Genomic DNA, 17907 nt, shown 5'->3' with positions numbered 1-17907 from the left:
CTATACAGATTAACTCTGTTTTGTTTTAATGGTAATGTTCAGTAATTTATATAACCCCTTTTCAACATGGCGGCGCAGGTAACATGCTTTCTCGAGTTCCCCATATCTCATATGCGTATTTCCTTATGGATAGTTTGATTCTTAATATGAATGAAGGCAAAGCCTTAGAAGAGAGTTATGGCATTAAACACTCACCGTTAATCAGTTTATGAACATGGTATATGTATATTTGGACCTATCGCAGTGTCAGTGTGTACAGGCTAGGCCTACCACATTTCCAGATTTTTATGATACAAACTATGCCAAAATATAAACGATCCTCATCCAAATAATAGAGACTGTAGATTATACACCCCCCCCCCCCTTTAAATAAAATCTAAATCTAAACATGTACTTGACGTATATCTATATTATCTTTCATTCTATGCATGTGTTGGGTTTTGGTTTTGTTTTTATTGAAGCATGGACATATATTAGTATGTATATCTAATTCCATGGTCGAAGTAACAAGAAGCAAAATCACTCGCTTAGACTATTATTTGAGATGTATTATAAACATTCAGGTTTTTCAATCCGAAATGAGTGCATATATTGGACAAGTTATGAAAAGCGGGCTTCATTTTTCACACAAAGAAACAAATTACACAGTCTGTTTTCTCCTGGGAATTTTTGGTAACGTTATACTTAACATCCTCACTGTATGCTTAGACAATGAAAACTAGACCTATAATGTGGTCGTTTGTAAAAGAAGATGACATAAGGTTTTTTAATTATGAAATTTTATCAATATATTTATATAATACAAGTTTTGATAAAATTTTATGATTAAGAAAATGCAGCAACTACTGCAATTAATACAGCTAGTCTATACACACTTTGAAAATGTAAAAGTTATTGAATCGTTTCCCGTAAAATATCACTGGGCGGGTCACGATTTAGGTAACCAACGAAATATCTAGATCTCAAGCCAATCAAATTCGCCAAATACATTTACCTCGTCAGTCAAAGGGAAAAATAGAAATGGTAACTTTTAAATGAATCAGGCCTTTGACATGGGTTGTGTGGATATTTCAGGACTTAAGTAATTTGAACATGACTTTCAGTTATTTGTTTAGACGAGAAGGAAATCATTCAGATCTAGATCTTGTCATATGGGAAACAAGATTTCAAACATGGCTGCCTCTACTGGAGGCGCAAGACTTTTCTTGCGGGACAAGATTTCAAAGTTGAAAGGGTATAGGATATTGATTGGAAATATAGCTTAAATGTATGGGTTCACGTTGTCTTAAAGAGAGCTTTGCTCTCGCACCCTGAGCCGCGCTCTTATTTAAATATTTTTGATTTTAAGTTTTCATTAATGTTTTTAAGATATCATATTTTTGCATAATACCTTATATAGGTAGAAATTAAAAGTCACAATGAGACAATAATATCCTCATCCCTCAATTTATTCAACACCAGGAGTTAGTAGGAGAACTAGAGGGGTAGGAAAACTCAAGGGACACACCGATATGATCAAATCATCACCAACAAAATTGTATACAAATACTCTTTCTTTCCTAGGACCATAACTGACTGGAACTCTCCACCATCATCACTATATTAAGCGCGGCAGATCTGAAATTCTTCAGGTCTGCACTTGCTGGTTACCTTCTTCCTTAACTAAGTACCGGGTAGCCTGATTTTGTCTTATATCATAAGATAAATAAAAATGTTTTTAAAGTTAACTCGATCCTCTTATATGCAGCCTCGATGGGTCAAATGCACTTAATCCTATGAGTCTGAGTCTTGTCTAAGAAGAAGAACAAAATTTCCTGTGGCACCATTATCATTCATTAACTTACCAAATTATCAAATCTTTGTCTGTGAATTTATTATGTATGTAGTAGATCTAGATATTCATATCATTACTTTCTCTAAAATGCTTTGCTTGTGTTCAGTATTTAAGATATTTATAGCAAAAGCTAAGATGTGTAATTAATAATGTACTTAGATGTATATAAATTTTCTACAAAACGACAATTCAGTGTGATTTATTTAGAAAATGGATTATAATCAATATTTGATCAATTTTGAGTTTCTAATTATCAATTTTGAGAGTCTGAGTGAAACCAATTCCCATCATTAGTCCTGTCCGAGTATATACAATGTACATATTTTATTTATTTATTTTTTTCCGGTCAGTCCGAAATCCAAGATGGCCACAATCTTAAAAACACATTTTAAACTTCTTTTGCAGTTTCACTAGTGCCATTAATTAAGCTGTAATTTGATAAGAATGTTAAGGAAGGGAAGCAAACAAAGTGTTGTGTTTTTTCAGCCTCGTAAAAACTTTGACATGGCAGCCATTTTGTAACATGATTGTGCAATCATGGTTTTCCTGAACAACACCTATTTCAATCTTCTCAAATTTCACCACTTGGATTCAGCTCTAACTTTCCTGATTTGATTCTGAGATGGTTCTAACCAAGAGTTGTTATTTTGCTGGTGGGTACAAAATCTAAAAATGGCCACCATCTTGAAAAACATTCTAAACTTCTTCTCCACTTCCACCGGTTCCATATCGAGCTGGAGATTGGTAGGGATGTTAAGTAAAGGAAGCCGAGAAAGTATTGTTATATTGTTTAAAATTTTGACACTGCAACTATCAGACATTTTTAGGTCATCTGACCCGAAGGGTCAGGATGACCTATAGTGATCATGTTTCGTCCGTCGTCGTCCGCCGTCCGCCGTCCGCCGTGCGCCGTGCGTAAACTTTTCACATTTCAAACTTCTTCTCAAGTTCCACCAGTGGGATTGAGCTGAAACTTGCCTGAAATGATGCTTGCATGGTCCTGACCAAGTGTTGTTATTTTTCGGGTCAGTCTGAAATCCAAGATGGCCGCCATGGCCACCATTTTGAAAACACATTTGAAACTTCTTCTCAAGTTCCACTGGTGAGATTGAGCTGAAACTTGCCTGAAATGATCCTGGGATGGTCCTGACCAAGTGTTGTTATTTTTCAAGTCGGTCAGAAATCCAAGATGGCCGCCATGGCAACCATCTTGAAAAACACATTTTAAACTTCTTCTCCAGTTCCACTGGTGCGATTGAGCTGGAAATTGGTGAGGATGTTAAGGAAGGAGAGCCAATAAAGTGTTGTTATTTTTCGGCTTCATAAAAACTTCGACATTGCAGCCACGGCAGCCATTTTGTAACATGATTGTGCAATCATGGTTCTTCTGAGCAACACCTATTTCAAACTTCTTCTCAAATTCCATCAGTGGGATTGAGCTCTTACTTACCAGAAATGATCCTGAGATAGTCCTGACCAAGTGTTGTTAGCTCACCTGCCCGAAGGGCAAGTGAGCTTATGCCGTGGTGCGGCGTCCGTCGTCCGTCCGTCCGTCCGTCCGTCCGTCCGGCCGTCCGGCGTCAACTTTTTCATTCAAACAACTTCTTCTCAATAACCAAAAGGCCAAGGGACTTGATATTGGGCATGTAGCATGCTGGGGTGAAGGGCTACAAAGTTTGTTCAAATAAATGACCTTGGCCTTCATTCAAGGTCACATGGGTCAAATAGGCTATAATCTTCAAACGACTTCTTCTCAATAACCAAGAGGCCCAGGGACTTGATATTGTGCCTGTAGCATGCTTGGGTGATGGGCTACAAAGTTTGTTCAAATAAATGACGTTGACCTTCATTCAAGGTCACATGGGTCAAATAGGCTATAATCTTCAAGCGACCTCTTCTCAATAACCAAGAGGCCAAGGGACTTGATATTGTGCCTGTAGCATGCTGGGGTGAAGGGCTACAAAGTTTGTTCAAATAAATGACCTTGACCTTCATTAAAGGTCACATGGGTCAAATAGGCTATAATCTTCAAACGACTCTTCTCAATAACCAAGAGGCCCAGGGACTTGATATTGTGCCTGCAGCATGCTGGGGTGAAGGGCTACAAAGTTTGTTCAAATAAATGACCTTGGCCTTCATTCAAGGTCACATGGGTCAAATAGGCTATAATCTTCAAACGACTTCTTCTCAATAACCAAGAGGCCCAGGGACTTGATATTGTGCCTGTAGCATGCTTGGGTGATGGGCTACAAAGTTTGTTCAAATAAATGACGTTGACCTTCATTCAAGGTCACATGGGTCAAATAGGCTATAATCTTCAAGCGACTTCTTCTCAATAACCAAGAGGCCAAGGGACTTGATATTGGGCCTGTAGCATGCTTGGGTGAAGTGCTACAAAGTTTGTTCAAATAAATGACGTTGACCTTCATTCAAGGTCACATGGGTCAAATAGGCTATAATCTTCAAACGACTTCTTCTCAATAACCAAGAGGCCCAGGGACTTGATATTGGGCCTGTAGCATGCTGGGGTGAAGGGCTACAAAGTTTGTTCAAATAAATGACCTTGACCTTCATTAAAGGTCGCATGGGTCAAATAGTCTATAATCTTCAAACGACTTCTTCTCAATAACCAAGAGGCCCAGGGACTTGGTATTTGGTCTGTAGCATGCTGGGGTGAAGGGCTACAAAGTTTGTTCAAATAAATGACCTTGACCTTCATTCAAGGTCACATGGGTCAAATAGGCTATAATCTTCAAAGAACTTCTTCTCAATAACCAAGAGGCCCAGGGACTTGATATTGGGCCTGTAGCATGCTGGGGTGAAGGGCTACAAAGTTTGTTCAAATAAATGACGTTGACCTTCATTCAAGGTCACATGGGTCAAATAGGCTATAATCTTCAAACGACTTCTTCTCAATAACCAAGAGGCCCAGGGACTTGATATTGTGCCTGCAGCATGCTGGGGTGAAGGGCTACAAAGTTTGTTCAAATAAATGACTTTGGCCTTCATTCAAGGTCACATGGGTCAAATAGGCTATAATCTTCAAACGACTTCTTCTCAATTACTAAGAGGCCCAGGGACTTGATATTGGGCCTGTAGCATGCTCGGGTGAAGGGCTACAAAGTTTGTTCAAATAAATGACCTTGACCTTCATTAAAGGTCACAGGGGTGAAATCGGCTTAAATCTGTAAACAATAATTTTGCGATAGCCAAGAGCCTGCAAGACCTAATATTAGGCCAATAGAATGCTGGAATGAAGGACTAGAAAATCTTTTAATAGGAATAAATCTAGCTTACTATGATATTTTAATAAAGAGGTAATCAACATAGTAGAGCCAGGTGAGCGAAACAGGCCCATTGGGCCTCTTGTTATTTTTCAAGTCGGTCAGAAATCCAAGATGGCCGTCATGGCAACCATCTTGAAAAACACATTTTAAACTTCTTCTCCAGTTCCACTGGTGCCATTGAGCTGGAAATTGGTGAGGATGTTAAGGAAAGAGAGGCAACAAAAAACTTTGACATGGCAGCCATGGTGGCCATTTTGTAAAATGATTGCGCAATCATGGTTTTCCTGAACAACACCTATTTCAAACTTCTTCTCAAATTCCACCAGTGGGATTCAGCTTTAACTTACCAGAAATGATCCTGAGATGTTCCTGGCCAAGTTTTGTTATTTATCGGGTCAGTCAGAAATCCAAGATGGCCGCCATGGCAGCCATCTTGAAAAACACATTTTAAACTTCTTCTCCAGTTCCACTGGTGCGATTGAGCTGGAAATTGGTGAGGATGTTAAGGAAGGGGAGCCAACAAAGTGTTGTTATTTTTCGGCCTCGTAAAAACTTTGAAAGGGCAGCCACGGCAGCCATTATGTAACATGATTGCGCAATCATGTTTTTCCTGAACAACACGTATTTCAAACTTCTTCTCAAATTCCACCCGTGGGATTTGGCTCTAACTTACCAGAAATGATCCTGAGATGGTCATGGCCAAGTGTTATTATTTTGAAGGTAGGTCAGAAATCCAAGATGGCCACCATGGCCAACAGTGCCACTAAACCTGCAGAGAATGCATACTACAATATTATAAGGGTCTTTAATTTAGAGTCAGATGACCGTTAAGGCCCCTGGGCCTCTTGTTTAACATGACTGCACAATCATATTTTTCCTGAACAGCACATATTTTAATCTTCTTCTCCATTCCCACCAGTAAGGATCTCTAACTTTCCAGAAAGGATTCTGAGATGGTCTTCACCAGGGTTTCTTTTTTGGCCCACCATCATCAAATTGTCAGCTATTCAATGTATCCATGGTTTGTCAGTCTGTTCCTCTGTCCGTCCATAAAAAATTCTTGTTATCATTATTTCTCAGAAAGTACTGAAGGGATCTTTTTCAAACATATGTAAGTTTTTCTTGGTTCCTAGTTGTGTATATTGCATCTTGGGTCAGATAGAAAAACAACATGGCTGGCAGGTGCACGTGGCCATCTTCGATTTTGACAACATAAAGTATCCCAATTGTTGTCAATACCACTATTACTGCTATTGAATGTGTATCCTTCATTATAGTACTATTTATAGGATCTGTTTATAAGTCAGTCGACCATTCAGACCAATTGGCCTCTGGTTTAGTATTGGTTCATAGTTTGGTGAAATCTGACTGCTATGACAACTGGAAATAATAGGAAATTACTTACAGCTGTTCATCTCTTCTCTTTTCTTGATTGCAGGATGAAGACATGGAAAAGCCCAAAGACATCAAGTTTGATGGTGTGGTAGTGGACATCTGTTTCCATCCCATCAAGGATGTGATTGCAGCTGGAGATATAGATGGAGAAGTTTCACTGTAGGTTTTAATCAATCCTATTATATAAGACTTTAAAGGTTCATTTCTTGATTTCTAACATTTGTTATCAGATTTTCATTATTTCGCAGACCTCAAAGCCTTCATAAGAGATGTAGAAGTTTTATTCTAGATTTAGTAAGAAAATAAATGATCACAGTGGGAGACAGGGAAGTTTCATTGTAGTTGTGTAAATGATATTTGAAATGGAGAAGTTTCACTGTAGATTTAGGTGGTTTGATCACAGTTGGATATGGAGAAGTTTTACTGTAGATTTAGGTGGTGTGATCACAGTTGGAGATGGAGAAGTTTCACTGTAGGTTAAGGTGGATGTGATCACAGTTGGAGATGGAGAAGTTTTACTGTAGGTTTAGGTGGTGTGATCACAGTTGGAGATGGAGAAGTTTTACTGTAGGTTTAGGTGGATGTGATGACAGTTGGAGATGGAGAAGTTTCACTGTAGGTTAAGGTGGATGTGATCACAGTTGGAGATGGAGAAGTTTCACTGTAGGTTTAGGTGGATGTGATCACAGTTGGAGATGGAGAAGTTTCACTGTAGGTTAAGGTGGATGTGATCACAGTTGGAGATGGAGAAGTTTCACTGTAGGTTTAGGTGGTGTGATCACAGTTGGAGATGGAGAAGTTTTACTGTAGGTTTAGGTGGTGTGATCACAGTTGGAGATGGAGAAGTTTTACTGTAGGTTAAGGTGGATGTGATCACAGTTGGAGATGGAGAAGTTTTACTGTAGATTTAGGTGGTGTGATCACAGTTGGAGATGGAGAAGTTTCACTGTAGGTTAAGGTGGATGTGATCACAGTTGGAGATGGAGAAGTTTTACTGTAGGTTTAGGTGGATGTGATCACAGTTGGAGATGGAGAAGTTTACTGTAGGTTAGGTGGATGTGATCACAGTTGGAGATGGAGAAGTTTTACTGTAGGTTTAGGTGGTGTGATCACAGTTGGAGATGGAGAAGTTTTACTGTAGGTTTAGGTGGATGTGATCACAGTTGGAGATGGAGAAGTTTCACTGTAGGTTTAGGTGGATGTGATCACAGTTGGAGATGGAGAAGTTTTACTGTAGGTTTAGGTGGATGTGATCACAGTTGGAGATGGAGAAGTTTTACTGTAGGTTTAGGTGGTGTGATCACAGTTGGAGATGGAGAAGTTTTACTGTAGGTTTAGGTGGTGTGATCACAGTTGGAGATGGAGAAGTTTTACTGTAGGTTTAGGTGGATGTGATCACAGTTGGAGATGGAGAAGTTTTACTGTAGGTTTAGGTGGTGTGATCACAGTTGGAGATGGAGAAGTTTTACTGTAGGTTTAGGTGGTGTGATCACAGTTGGAGATGGAGAAGTTTCACTGTAAGTTTAGGTGGATGTGATCACAGTTGGAGATGGAGAAGTTTTACTGTAGGTTTAGGTGGATGTGATCACAGTTGGAGATGGAGAAGTTTTACTGTAGGTTTAGGTGGATGTGATCACAGTTGGAGATGGAGAAGTTTCACTGTAGGTTTAGGTGGATGTGATCACAGTTGGAGATGGAGAAGTTTTACTGTAGGTTTAGGTGGTGTGATCACAGTTGGAGATGGAGAAGTTTTACTGTAGATTTAGGTGGTGTGATCACAGTTGGAGATGGAGAAGTTTTACTGTAGGTTTAGGTGGTGTGATCACAGTTGGAGATGGAGAAGTTTCACTGTAGGTTTAGGTGGTGTGATCACAGTTGGAGATGGAGAAGTTTTACTGTAGGTTTAGGTGGTGTGATCACAGTTGGAGATGGAGAAGTTTCACTGTAGATTTAGGTGGATGTGATCACAGTTGGAGATGGAGAAGTTTTACTGTAGGTTTAGGTGATGTGATCACAGTTGGAGATGGAGAAGTTTTACTGTAGGTTTAGGTGGATGTGATCACAGTTGGAGATGGAGAAGTTTCACTGTAGGTTTAGGTGGTGTGATCACAGTTGGAGATGGAGAAGTTTTACTGTAGGTTTAGGTGGTGTGATCACAGTTGGAGATGGAGAAGTTTTACTGTAGGTTTAGGTGGTGTGATCACAGTTGGAGATGGAGAAGTTTTACTGTAGGTTTAGGTGGATGTGATCACAGTTGGAGATGGAGAAGTTTCACTGTAGATTTAGGTGATGTGATCACAGTTGGAGATGGAGAAGTTTCACTGTAGGTTTAGGTGGATGTGATCACAGTTGGAGATGGAGAAGTTTTACTGTAGGTTTAGGTGGTGTGATCACAGTTGGAGATGGAGAAGTTTTACTGTAGATTTAGGTGGTGTGATCACAGTTGGAGATGGAGAAGTTTTACTGTAGGTTTAGGTGGTGTGATCACAGTTGGAGATGGAGAAGTTTCACTGTAGGTTTAGGTGGTGTGATCACAGTTGGAGATGGAGAAGTTTTACTGTAGGTTTAGGTGGTGTGATCACAGTTGGAGATGGAGAAGTTTCACTGTAGGTTTAGGTGGTGTGATCACAGTTGGAGATGGAGAAGTTTTACTGTAGGTTAAGGTGGATGTGATCACAGTTGGAGATGGAGAAGTTTTACTGTAGGTTTAGGTGGTGTGATCACAGTTGGAGATGGAGAAGTTTCACTGTAGGTTTAGGTGGTGTGATCACAGTTGGAGATGGAGAAGTTTTACTGTAGGTTTAGGTGGTGTGATCACAGTTGGAGATGGAGAAGTTTTACTGTAGGTTTAGGTGGTGTGATCACAGTTGGAGATGGAGAAGTTTTACTGTAGGTTTAGGTGGATGTGATCACAGTTGGAGATGGAGAAGTTTTACTGTAGGTTTAGGTGGTGTGATCACAGTTGGAGATGGAGAAGTTTCACTGTAGGTTTAGGTGGTGTGATCACAGTTGGAGATGGAGAAGTTTTACTGTAGGTTAGGTGGTGTGATCACAGTTGGAGATGGAGAAGTTTTACTGTAGGTTTAGGTGGTGTGATCACAGTTGGAGATGGAGAAGTTTTACTGTAGGTTTAGGTGGTGTGATCACAGTTGGAGATGGAGAAGTTTTACTGTAGGTTAAGGTGGTGTGATCACAGTTGGAGATGGAGAAGTTTTACTGTAGGTTTAGGTGGTGTGATCACAGTTGGAGATGGAGAAGTTTTACTGTAGGTTAAGGTGGATGTGATCACAGTTGGAGATGGAGAAGTTTTACTGTAGGTTTAGGTGGTGTGATCACAGTTGGAGATGGAGAAGTTTTACTGTAGGTTTAGGTGGTGTGATCACAGTTGGAGATGGAGAAGTTTCACTGTAGGTTAAGGTGGATGTGATCACAGTTGGAGATGGAGAAGTTTCACTGTAGGTTTAGGTGATGTGATCACAGTTGGAGATGGAGAAGTTTTACTGTAGGTTTAGGTGGTGTGATCACAGTTGGAGATGGAGAAGTTTCACTGTAGGTTTAGGTGATGTGATCACAGTTGGAGATGGAGAAGTTTCACTGTAGGTTTAGGTGATGTGATCACAGTTGGAGATGGAGAAGTTTTACTGTAGGTTTAGGTGGTGTGATCACAGTTGGAGATGGAGAAGTTTCACTGTAGGTTTAGGTGGATGTGATCACAGTTGGAGATGGAGAAGTTTTACTAGTAGGTTTAGGTGGTGTGATCACAGTTAGGGGAGATGGGTGAAGGGAAACAGATTTTGCATTAATGATGATTCTAACCCCCAATGGACCAGAGGGCTATAGTCAAATAGGGGAAATAGAGGTAATTTCTTTAAATCGCTACTAGTCATAAAGTTATTGATGGATTTCAACCCAATCTGGTCAGAAACATCGTTGGGTAAGGGGTATAGATTTTGCATAAATGGTAACTCTGACCCCCAAAGGGCTAGAGAAGCGGGGCCCAATAGAGGAAATAGAGGTAATGCCTTTAAATCTCTACTTGTCACAAAGTCCTGCTTGTATTTTAACCAAATTTAGTCAGGAAGATCCTTTAGGAAAGGGGAATAGATTTTGCATAATTGGTGACTCTGTCCTACAACAGGCCAGAGCCTGATAGAGGAGATAGAGGTAATTCCTTTAAATCGCTACTAGTAATAAAGGTATGAATGGATTTGAACTTAATTAAGTCAGAAACATCCTTGGGGGAAGGGGAACAGATTTTGCATAAATGGTAACTCTGACCCCGAAGGGGCCAAAGGGGCAGGCCCTATTGAATAGTGGAAATTGAGGCAATTCCTTTAAATCGCTACTTGTAATAAAGTTATGAATGGATTTGATCCCAATTAAGTCATAAACATCCTTAGGGGAAACGGAGAACAGATTTTGCATAAATGGTGACTCTGACCCCCAAGGAGCCAAATGGTGCGGGGCCCAATAGGGGAAATAGAGGTAATTCCTTACTTATTCGCTACTTGTCATAAAGTTACAAATGGATTTTAAACAAATTTGGTCAGAAGCATTCTTGGGGGAAGCGGAACAAATTTTGCATAACTGGTGGTTGTGGTCCCCCTCGGGCCAGAGCGGCGGGGCCCAATAGGAGAAATTGAGGTAATTTAATCTCTTTAAAATTGCTACTTGTAAAAGTTCTGAATAGATTTTAACCTAATTTGGTCAGAAACATCTTTGGAAAAAGGGGAACAGATTTTGAATGGTGACTCTGACCCCACTGGCCCTTGGGTGATGTGGCCTATAGGGGAAATAGAGGCAAGTCCACTTAATCGCTTAGTCATAAAGTATTGAATAGATTTTCAGCAAATTTGGTCAGAAACATCCTTGGGGAATTAGGGAAACAGATGTTTTCATGAATAGTAACTGACAAACCCAAAAATATGCCCTGGGGTCTTTCCCCACCCCTATATGTACTTAGTTTCTTTGTTATATCTTGGAAACCATTTAGATCCCAACCCTATAACCATATATAGCATTGTTGGGCATAAAAAGATCAACAAAATGTCATGTAATAGATATATTGGGACCGATCACAAAACAACATGGCCGACAGACTGCAATCTTGTACAGGGTGTATTTTGACAATTGAAATTTGTTATCGCTATTTCTCAGAAAGTACTAATAAAAGGGATCTTTCTGAAATTTCATTTTTAGGTTCCATTTGATCCTAAGTTGTGCATATTGCATTTTGGGATTGATCGGAATACAACATAGCCGGCAGGCAGCCATCTTGGATTTTGACCATTGAAGTTTGTTATCGCTCTTTTACAGAAGGTACTGAAGGGATCTTTCTCAAATTTCATATGTAGGTTCCCCTTGGACCCTTGTATTGCATTTTGGGACCAATCTGAAAACAACATGGCCAACAGACAGCTGTTATCGCTAAATCTAAAATTAGATTTGATTAGATTGGACAGATTAGTAAAAGGAAGGGAAAAATAGAGAGAAGATCAATCTGACATGGAACCTATAAAGATCATTCAATGGTGGGCGCCAAGATCCCTCTGGGATCTCTTGTTGAAACTGTTGAGAGCCCCACCCCATAACCATATATAGCATTGTTGGGCATCAAGAGATAAACACAATCCTGATGTAAAAATGGGCCCTGGAGTCTTTCCACACCCCTAGAGATTTACCAGTAGTGTCTTGGTTATATTTTTGAAACTGATGAGATCGCCATCCTATAACCATGTATATAGCATCGCTGGACATTAAGGGATAAACACAATCTTGATGTAAAAGTAGGCCCAAGAGTCTTTCCCCACCCCAAGGGACTTAGTTTTTTTAAACACAATCTTGTTGTAAAAACAATCCCTTGGGTCTTCTCACACCCTTAGAGAGTCTGGACTTCATTTCTGGGTTATTTCTTTAAAACAGTTAAAACAGAGATCCCCACAGTATAACCATATATAGCATTGTTCAAAATTGACAAATAAAATTATTAATGAAATGAACATGAATATTATTTTGACGTTTGGTCAAATCCAACCAGGTGAGTGATACAGGCCCCATGAGCCATTTTTTAAACAGATGAGATCCCAACACCATAACCATATATAGCATTGTTTGACATCAACAAATATAGATATTAACAAATTGAACATGAACATTATTTTGTACGTTTGGTCCTCTGAGCCTCTTGTTTAAACAACTTCTTAATAACTTAAAGGCTCAGGGACTTGATATTGGGTCTGTAACATGCTTTGAGAAAAGGGCTTAAAAGTTTGTTCAAATGAATAACCTTGACCTTTATTCAAGGTCACAGGGGTTGAATAGGCTGAAATCTTCTCATCAGTAACCAAGATACCCAGAGGCCTGATATTTGGCTTGTAGCATATATACTTGAGTGAAGGCTACAAAGTTTGTTCAAATGAATGACCTTTACCATGATTTAAGTTTGAAAGAGTTAAATTGGCCAAAATATTTAAAAGACACCTTCAAAATAAACGCAAGTCCCTGAGATCTTATCTGGTCTCTGATAAACATTTTGTACTTGTTCGTAATTATGTTTAGGTATAAAACAGATCACTGGATAGCAGGTGAGCGATTCAGACCCATTGGGCCCTTGTTAAATAAATGATAGAAATAAACATTTAAATATTAACACATTTTGTTTTTTTAGACACTCCTACTCCAGTACAGGAAAAAATAACACACTGATGACATTTAAAAACCATAAGAAGTCGTGTCGAGCGCTGAGGTTTTCTGCCAATGGTGAAGAGTTGTATACAGCATCAAAGGACAAGTCCATACACATCGTTGATATGAATAATGGGGCACTAAAGCGCAAGATAAAAAAGGCTCATGAGTAAGTCCAATTATATGGAATGAAATCCTCTTTGATTCTTTAGAAGTATATAAGTATTTGATAATAAATATTAATGAATATGTTTCAGGCCACCAATGTACAGTATAGAATTATAACAGGAGAAATATTCTGTGATTTCTCAGGTCAGCTATGTACAGTATACTGATAATCTCTCAGGTCAGCTATATGCAGTATACTGATAATCTCTCAGGTCAGCTGTGTACAGTATACTTATAATCTCTCAGGTCAGCTATGTCAGTATACTGATAATCTCTCAGGTCAGCTATATACAGTATGCTGATAATCTCTCAGGTCAGCTATGAACAGTATACTTATAATCTCTCAGGTCAGCTATATACAGTATACTTATAATCTCTCAGGTCAGCTATATACAGTATACTGATAATCTCTCAGGTCAGCTATATACAGTATACTTATAATCTCTCAGGTCAGCTATATACAGTATACTGATAATCTCTCAGGTCAGGTATGTACAGTATACTTATAATCTCTCAGGTCAGCTATATACAGTATACTTATAATCTCTCAGGTCAGCTATATGTACAGTATACTTATAATCTCTCAGGCCAGCTGTGTACAGTATACTTATAATCTCTCAGGTCATCTGTGTACAGTATACTTATAATCTCTCAGGTCAGCTATGTACAGTATACTTATAATCTCTCAGGTCAGCTATGTACAGTATACTGATAATCTCTCAGGTCAGCTATGTACAGTATACTTATAATCTCTCAGGCCAGCTGTGTACAGTATACTTATAATCTCTCAGGCCAGCTGTGTATAGTATACTTATAATCTCTCAGGTCATCTGTGTACAGTACTAGTATACTTATCATCTCTCAGGTCAGCTATATACAGTATACTTATCATCTCTCAGGTCAGCTATATACAGTATACTTATAATCTCTCAGGTCAGCTATGTACAGTATACTTATAATCTCTCAGGCCAGCTGTGTACAGTATACTTATAATCTCTCAGGTCATCTGTGTACAGTACTAGTATACTTATCATCTCTCAGGTCAGCTATATACAGTATACTTATAATCTCTCAGGTCAGCTATATACAGTATACTGATAATCTCTCAGGTCAGCTATATACAGTATACTGATCATCTCTCAGGTCAGCTATATACAGTATAATTATAATCTCTCAGGTCATCTATGTACCATATACTTATAATCTCTCAGGCCAGCTGTGTACAGTACACTGATAATCTCTCAGGTCAGCTATATACAGTATACTTATAATCTCTCAGGTCAGTTATATACAGTATACTTATAATCTCTCAGGTCAGCTATATACAGTATACTTATAATCTCTCAGGTCAGCTATATACAGTATACTTATAATCTCTCAGGTCAACTATGTACAGTATACTGATAATCTCTCAGGTCAGCTATGTACAGTATACTTATAATCTCTCAGGTCATCTATATACAGTATACTTATAATCTCTCAGGTCAGTCGTGTATAGTATACTTATAATCTCTCAGGTCAGCTATGTACAGTATACTTATAATCTCTCAGGTCAGCCGTGTACAGTATACTTATAATCTCTCAGGTCAGCCGTGTACAGTATACTTATAATCTCTCAGGTCAGCTATGTACAGTATACTTATAATCTCTCAGGTCAGCTGTGTACCGTATACTTATAATCTCTCAGGTCAGCTATATACAGTATACTGATAATCTCTCAGGTCATCTATATACAGTATACTTATAATCTCTCAGGTCAGTCGTGTATAGTATACTTATAATCTCTCAGGTCAGCTATATACAGTATACTTATAATCTCTCAGGTCAGCTATGTACAGTATACTTATAATCTCTCAGGTCAGCTGTGTACAGTATACTTATAATCTCTCAGGTCAGCTATATACAGTATACTTATAATCTCTCAGGTCAGCTATATACAGTATACTTATAATCTCTCGGGTCATCTATGTACCATATACTTATAATCTCTCAGGCCAGCTGTGTACAGTATACTGATAATCTCTCAGGTCAGCTATATACAGTATACTTATAATCTCTCAGGTCAGTTATATACAGTATACTTATAATCTCTCAGGTCATCTATATACAGTATACTTATATTAAATCTCTCAGGTCATGCTTTATACAGTATACTTATAATCTCTCAGGTCAGCTATATACAGTATACTGATAATCTCTCAGGTCAGCTATGTACAGTATACTTATAATCTCTCAGGTCAGCGATATACAGTATACTTATAATCTCTCAGGTCAGCTATATACAGTATATACTTATAATCTCTCAGGTCAGCTATGTACAGTATACTGATAATCTCTCAGGTCAGCTATATACAGTATACTGATAATCTCTCAGGTCAGCTATGTACAGTATACTTATAATCTCTCAGGTCAGCTATGTACAGTATACTTATAATCTCTCAGGTCAGCTATATACAGTATACTTATAATCTCTCAGGTCAGCCGTGTACAGTATACTTATAATCTCTCAGGTCAGCTATGTACAGTATACTTATAATCTCTCAGGTCAGCTGTGTACAGTATACTTATAATCTCTCAGGTCAGCTATATACAGTATACTGATAATCTCTCAGGTCATCTATATACAGTATACTTATAATCTCTCAGGTCAGCTGTGTACAGTATACTTATAATCTCTCAGGTCAGCTATGTCAGTATACTGATAATCTCTCAGGTCAGCTATATACAGTATGCTGATAATCTCTCAGGTCAGCTATGAACAGTATACTTATAATCTCTCAGGTCAGCTATATACAGTATACTTATAATCTCTCAGGTCAGCTATATACAGTATACTGATAATCTCTCAGGTCAGCTATATACAGTATACTTATAATCTCTCAGGTCAGCTATATACAGTATACTGATAATCTCTCAGGTCATCTATATACAGTATACTTATATTAAATCTCTCAGGTCATGCTTTATACAGTATACTTATAATCTCTCAGGTCAGCTATATACAGTATACTGATAATCTCTCAGGTCAGCTATGTACAGTATACTTATAATCTCTCAGGTCAGCTATATACAGTATACTTATAATCTCTCAGGTCAGCTATATGTACAGTATACTTATAATCTCTCAGGTCATCTGTGTACAGTATACTTATAATCTCTCAGGTCAGCTATATACAGTATACTTATAATCTCTCAGGTCAGCTATGTACAGTATACTTATAATCTCTCAGGCCAGCTGTGTATAGTATACTTATAATCTCTCAGGTCATCTGTGTACAGTACTAGTATACTTATCATCTCTCAGGTCAGCTATATACAGTATACTTATCATCTCTCAGGTCAGCTATATACAGTATACTTATAATCTCTCAGGTCAGCTATGTACAGTATACTTATAATCTCTCAGGCCAGCTGTGTACAGTATACTTATAATCTCTCAGGTCATCTGTGTACAGTACTAGTATACTTATCATCTCTCAGGTCAGCTATATACAGTATACTTATAATCTCTCAGGTCAGCTATATACAGTATACTGATAATCTCTCAGGTCAGCTATATACAGTATACTTATAATCTCTCAGGTCAGCTGTGTACAGTATACTTATAATCTCTCAGGTCAGCTATGTCAGTATACTGATAATCTCTCAGGTCAGCTATATACAGTATGCTGATAATCTCTCAGGTCAGCTATGAACAGTATACTTATAATCTCTCAGGTCAGCTATATACAGTATACTTATAATCTCTCAGGTCAGCTATATACAGTATACTGATAATCTCTCAGGTCAGCTATATACAGTATACTTATAATCTCTCAGGTCAGCTATATACAGTATACTGATAATCTCTCAGGTCAGCTATGTACAGTATACTTATAATCTCTCAGGTCAGCTATATACAGTATACTTATAATCTCTCAGGTCAGCTATATGTACAGTATACTTATAATCTCTCAGGTCATCTGTGTACAGTATACTTATAATCTCTCAGGTCAGCTATATACAGTATACTTATAATCTCTCAGGTCAGCTATGTACAGTATACTTATAATCTCTCAGGCCAGCTGTGTATAGTATACTTATAATCTCTCAGGTCATCTGTGTACAGTACTAGTATACTTATCATCTCTCAGGTCAGCTATATACAGTATACTTATAATCTCTCAGGTCAGCTATATACAGTATACTTATAATCTCTCAGGTCAGCTATGTACAGTATACTTATAATCTCTCAGGCCAGCTGTGTACAGTATACTTATAATCTCTCAGGTCATCTGTGTACAGTACTAGTATACTTATCATCTCTCAGGTCAGCTATATACAGTATACTTATAATCTCTCAGGTCAGCTATATACAGTATACTGATAATCTCTCAGGTCAGCTATATACAGTATACTGATCATCTCTCAGGTCAGCTATATACAGTATAATTATAATCTCTCAGGTCATCTATGTACCATATACTTATAATCTCTCAGGCCAGCTATATACAGTATACTTATAATCTCTCAGGTCAGCTATATACAGTATAATTATAA

General features: G+C 38.3%; 1 protein-coding gene across 1 annotated transcript in view; it reads left to right on the top strand.

Moving 5' to 3' along the window:
- Positions 1 to 60: 60 nt before the first annotated feature.
- LOC117328659 (WD repeat-containing protein 55-like) overlaps positions 61 to 17907 on the top strand; it is a 41981-nt gene continuing 24134 nt past the window's right edge. Inside the window, exons 1-3 of the mRNA XM_033886101.1 lie at positions 61 to 78; positions 6560 to 6675; positions 13184 to 13369. Of these exons, the coding sequence (XP_033741992.1) occupies positions 67 to 78; positions 6560 to 6675; positions 13184 to 13369 (314 nt within the window). The 5' untranslated portion in view covers positions 61 to 66. The remainder of the gene's footprint in view (positions 79 to 6559; positions 6676 to 13183; positions 13370 to 17907) is intronic.

Source organism: Pecten maximus, chromosome 6 (assembly GCF_902652985.1).
Source record: "Pecten maximus chromosome 6, xPecMax1.1, whole genome shotgun sequence".
NCBI classification, from domain to species: Eukaryota; Metazoa; Mollusca; class Bivalvia; order Pectinida; family Pectinidae; genus Pecten; species Pecten maximus.
This window is presented reverse-complemented; position numbering and strand designations above follow the sequence as displayed.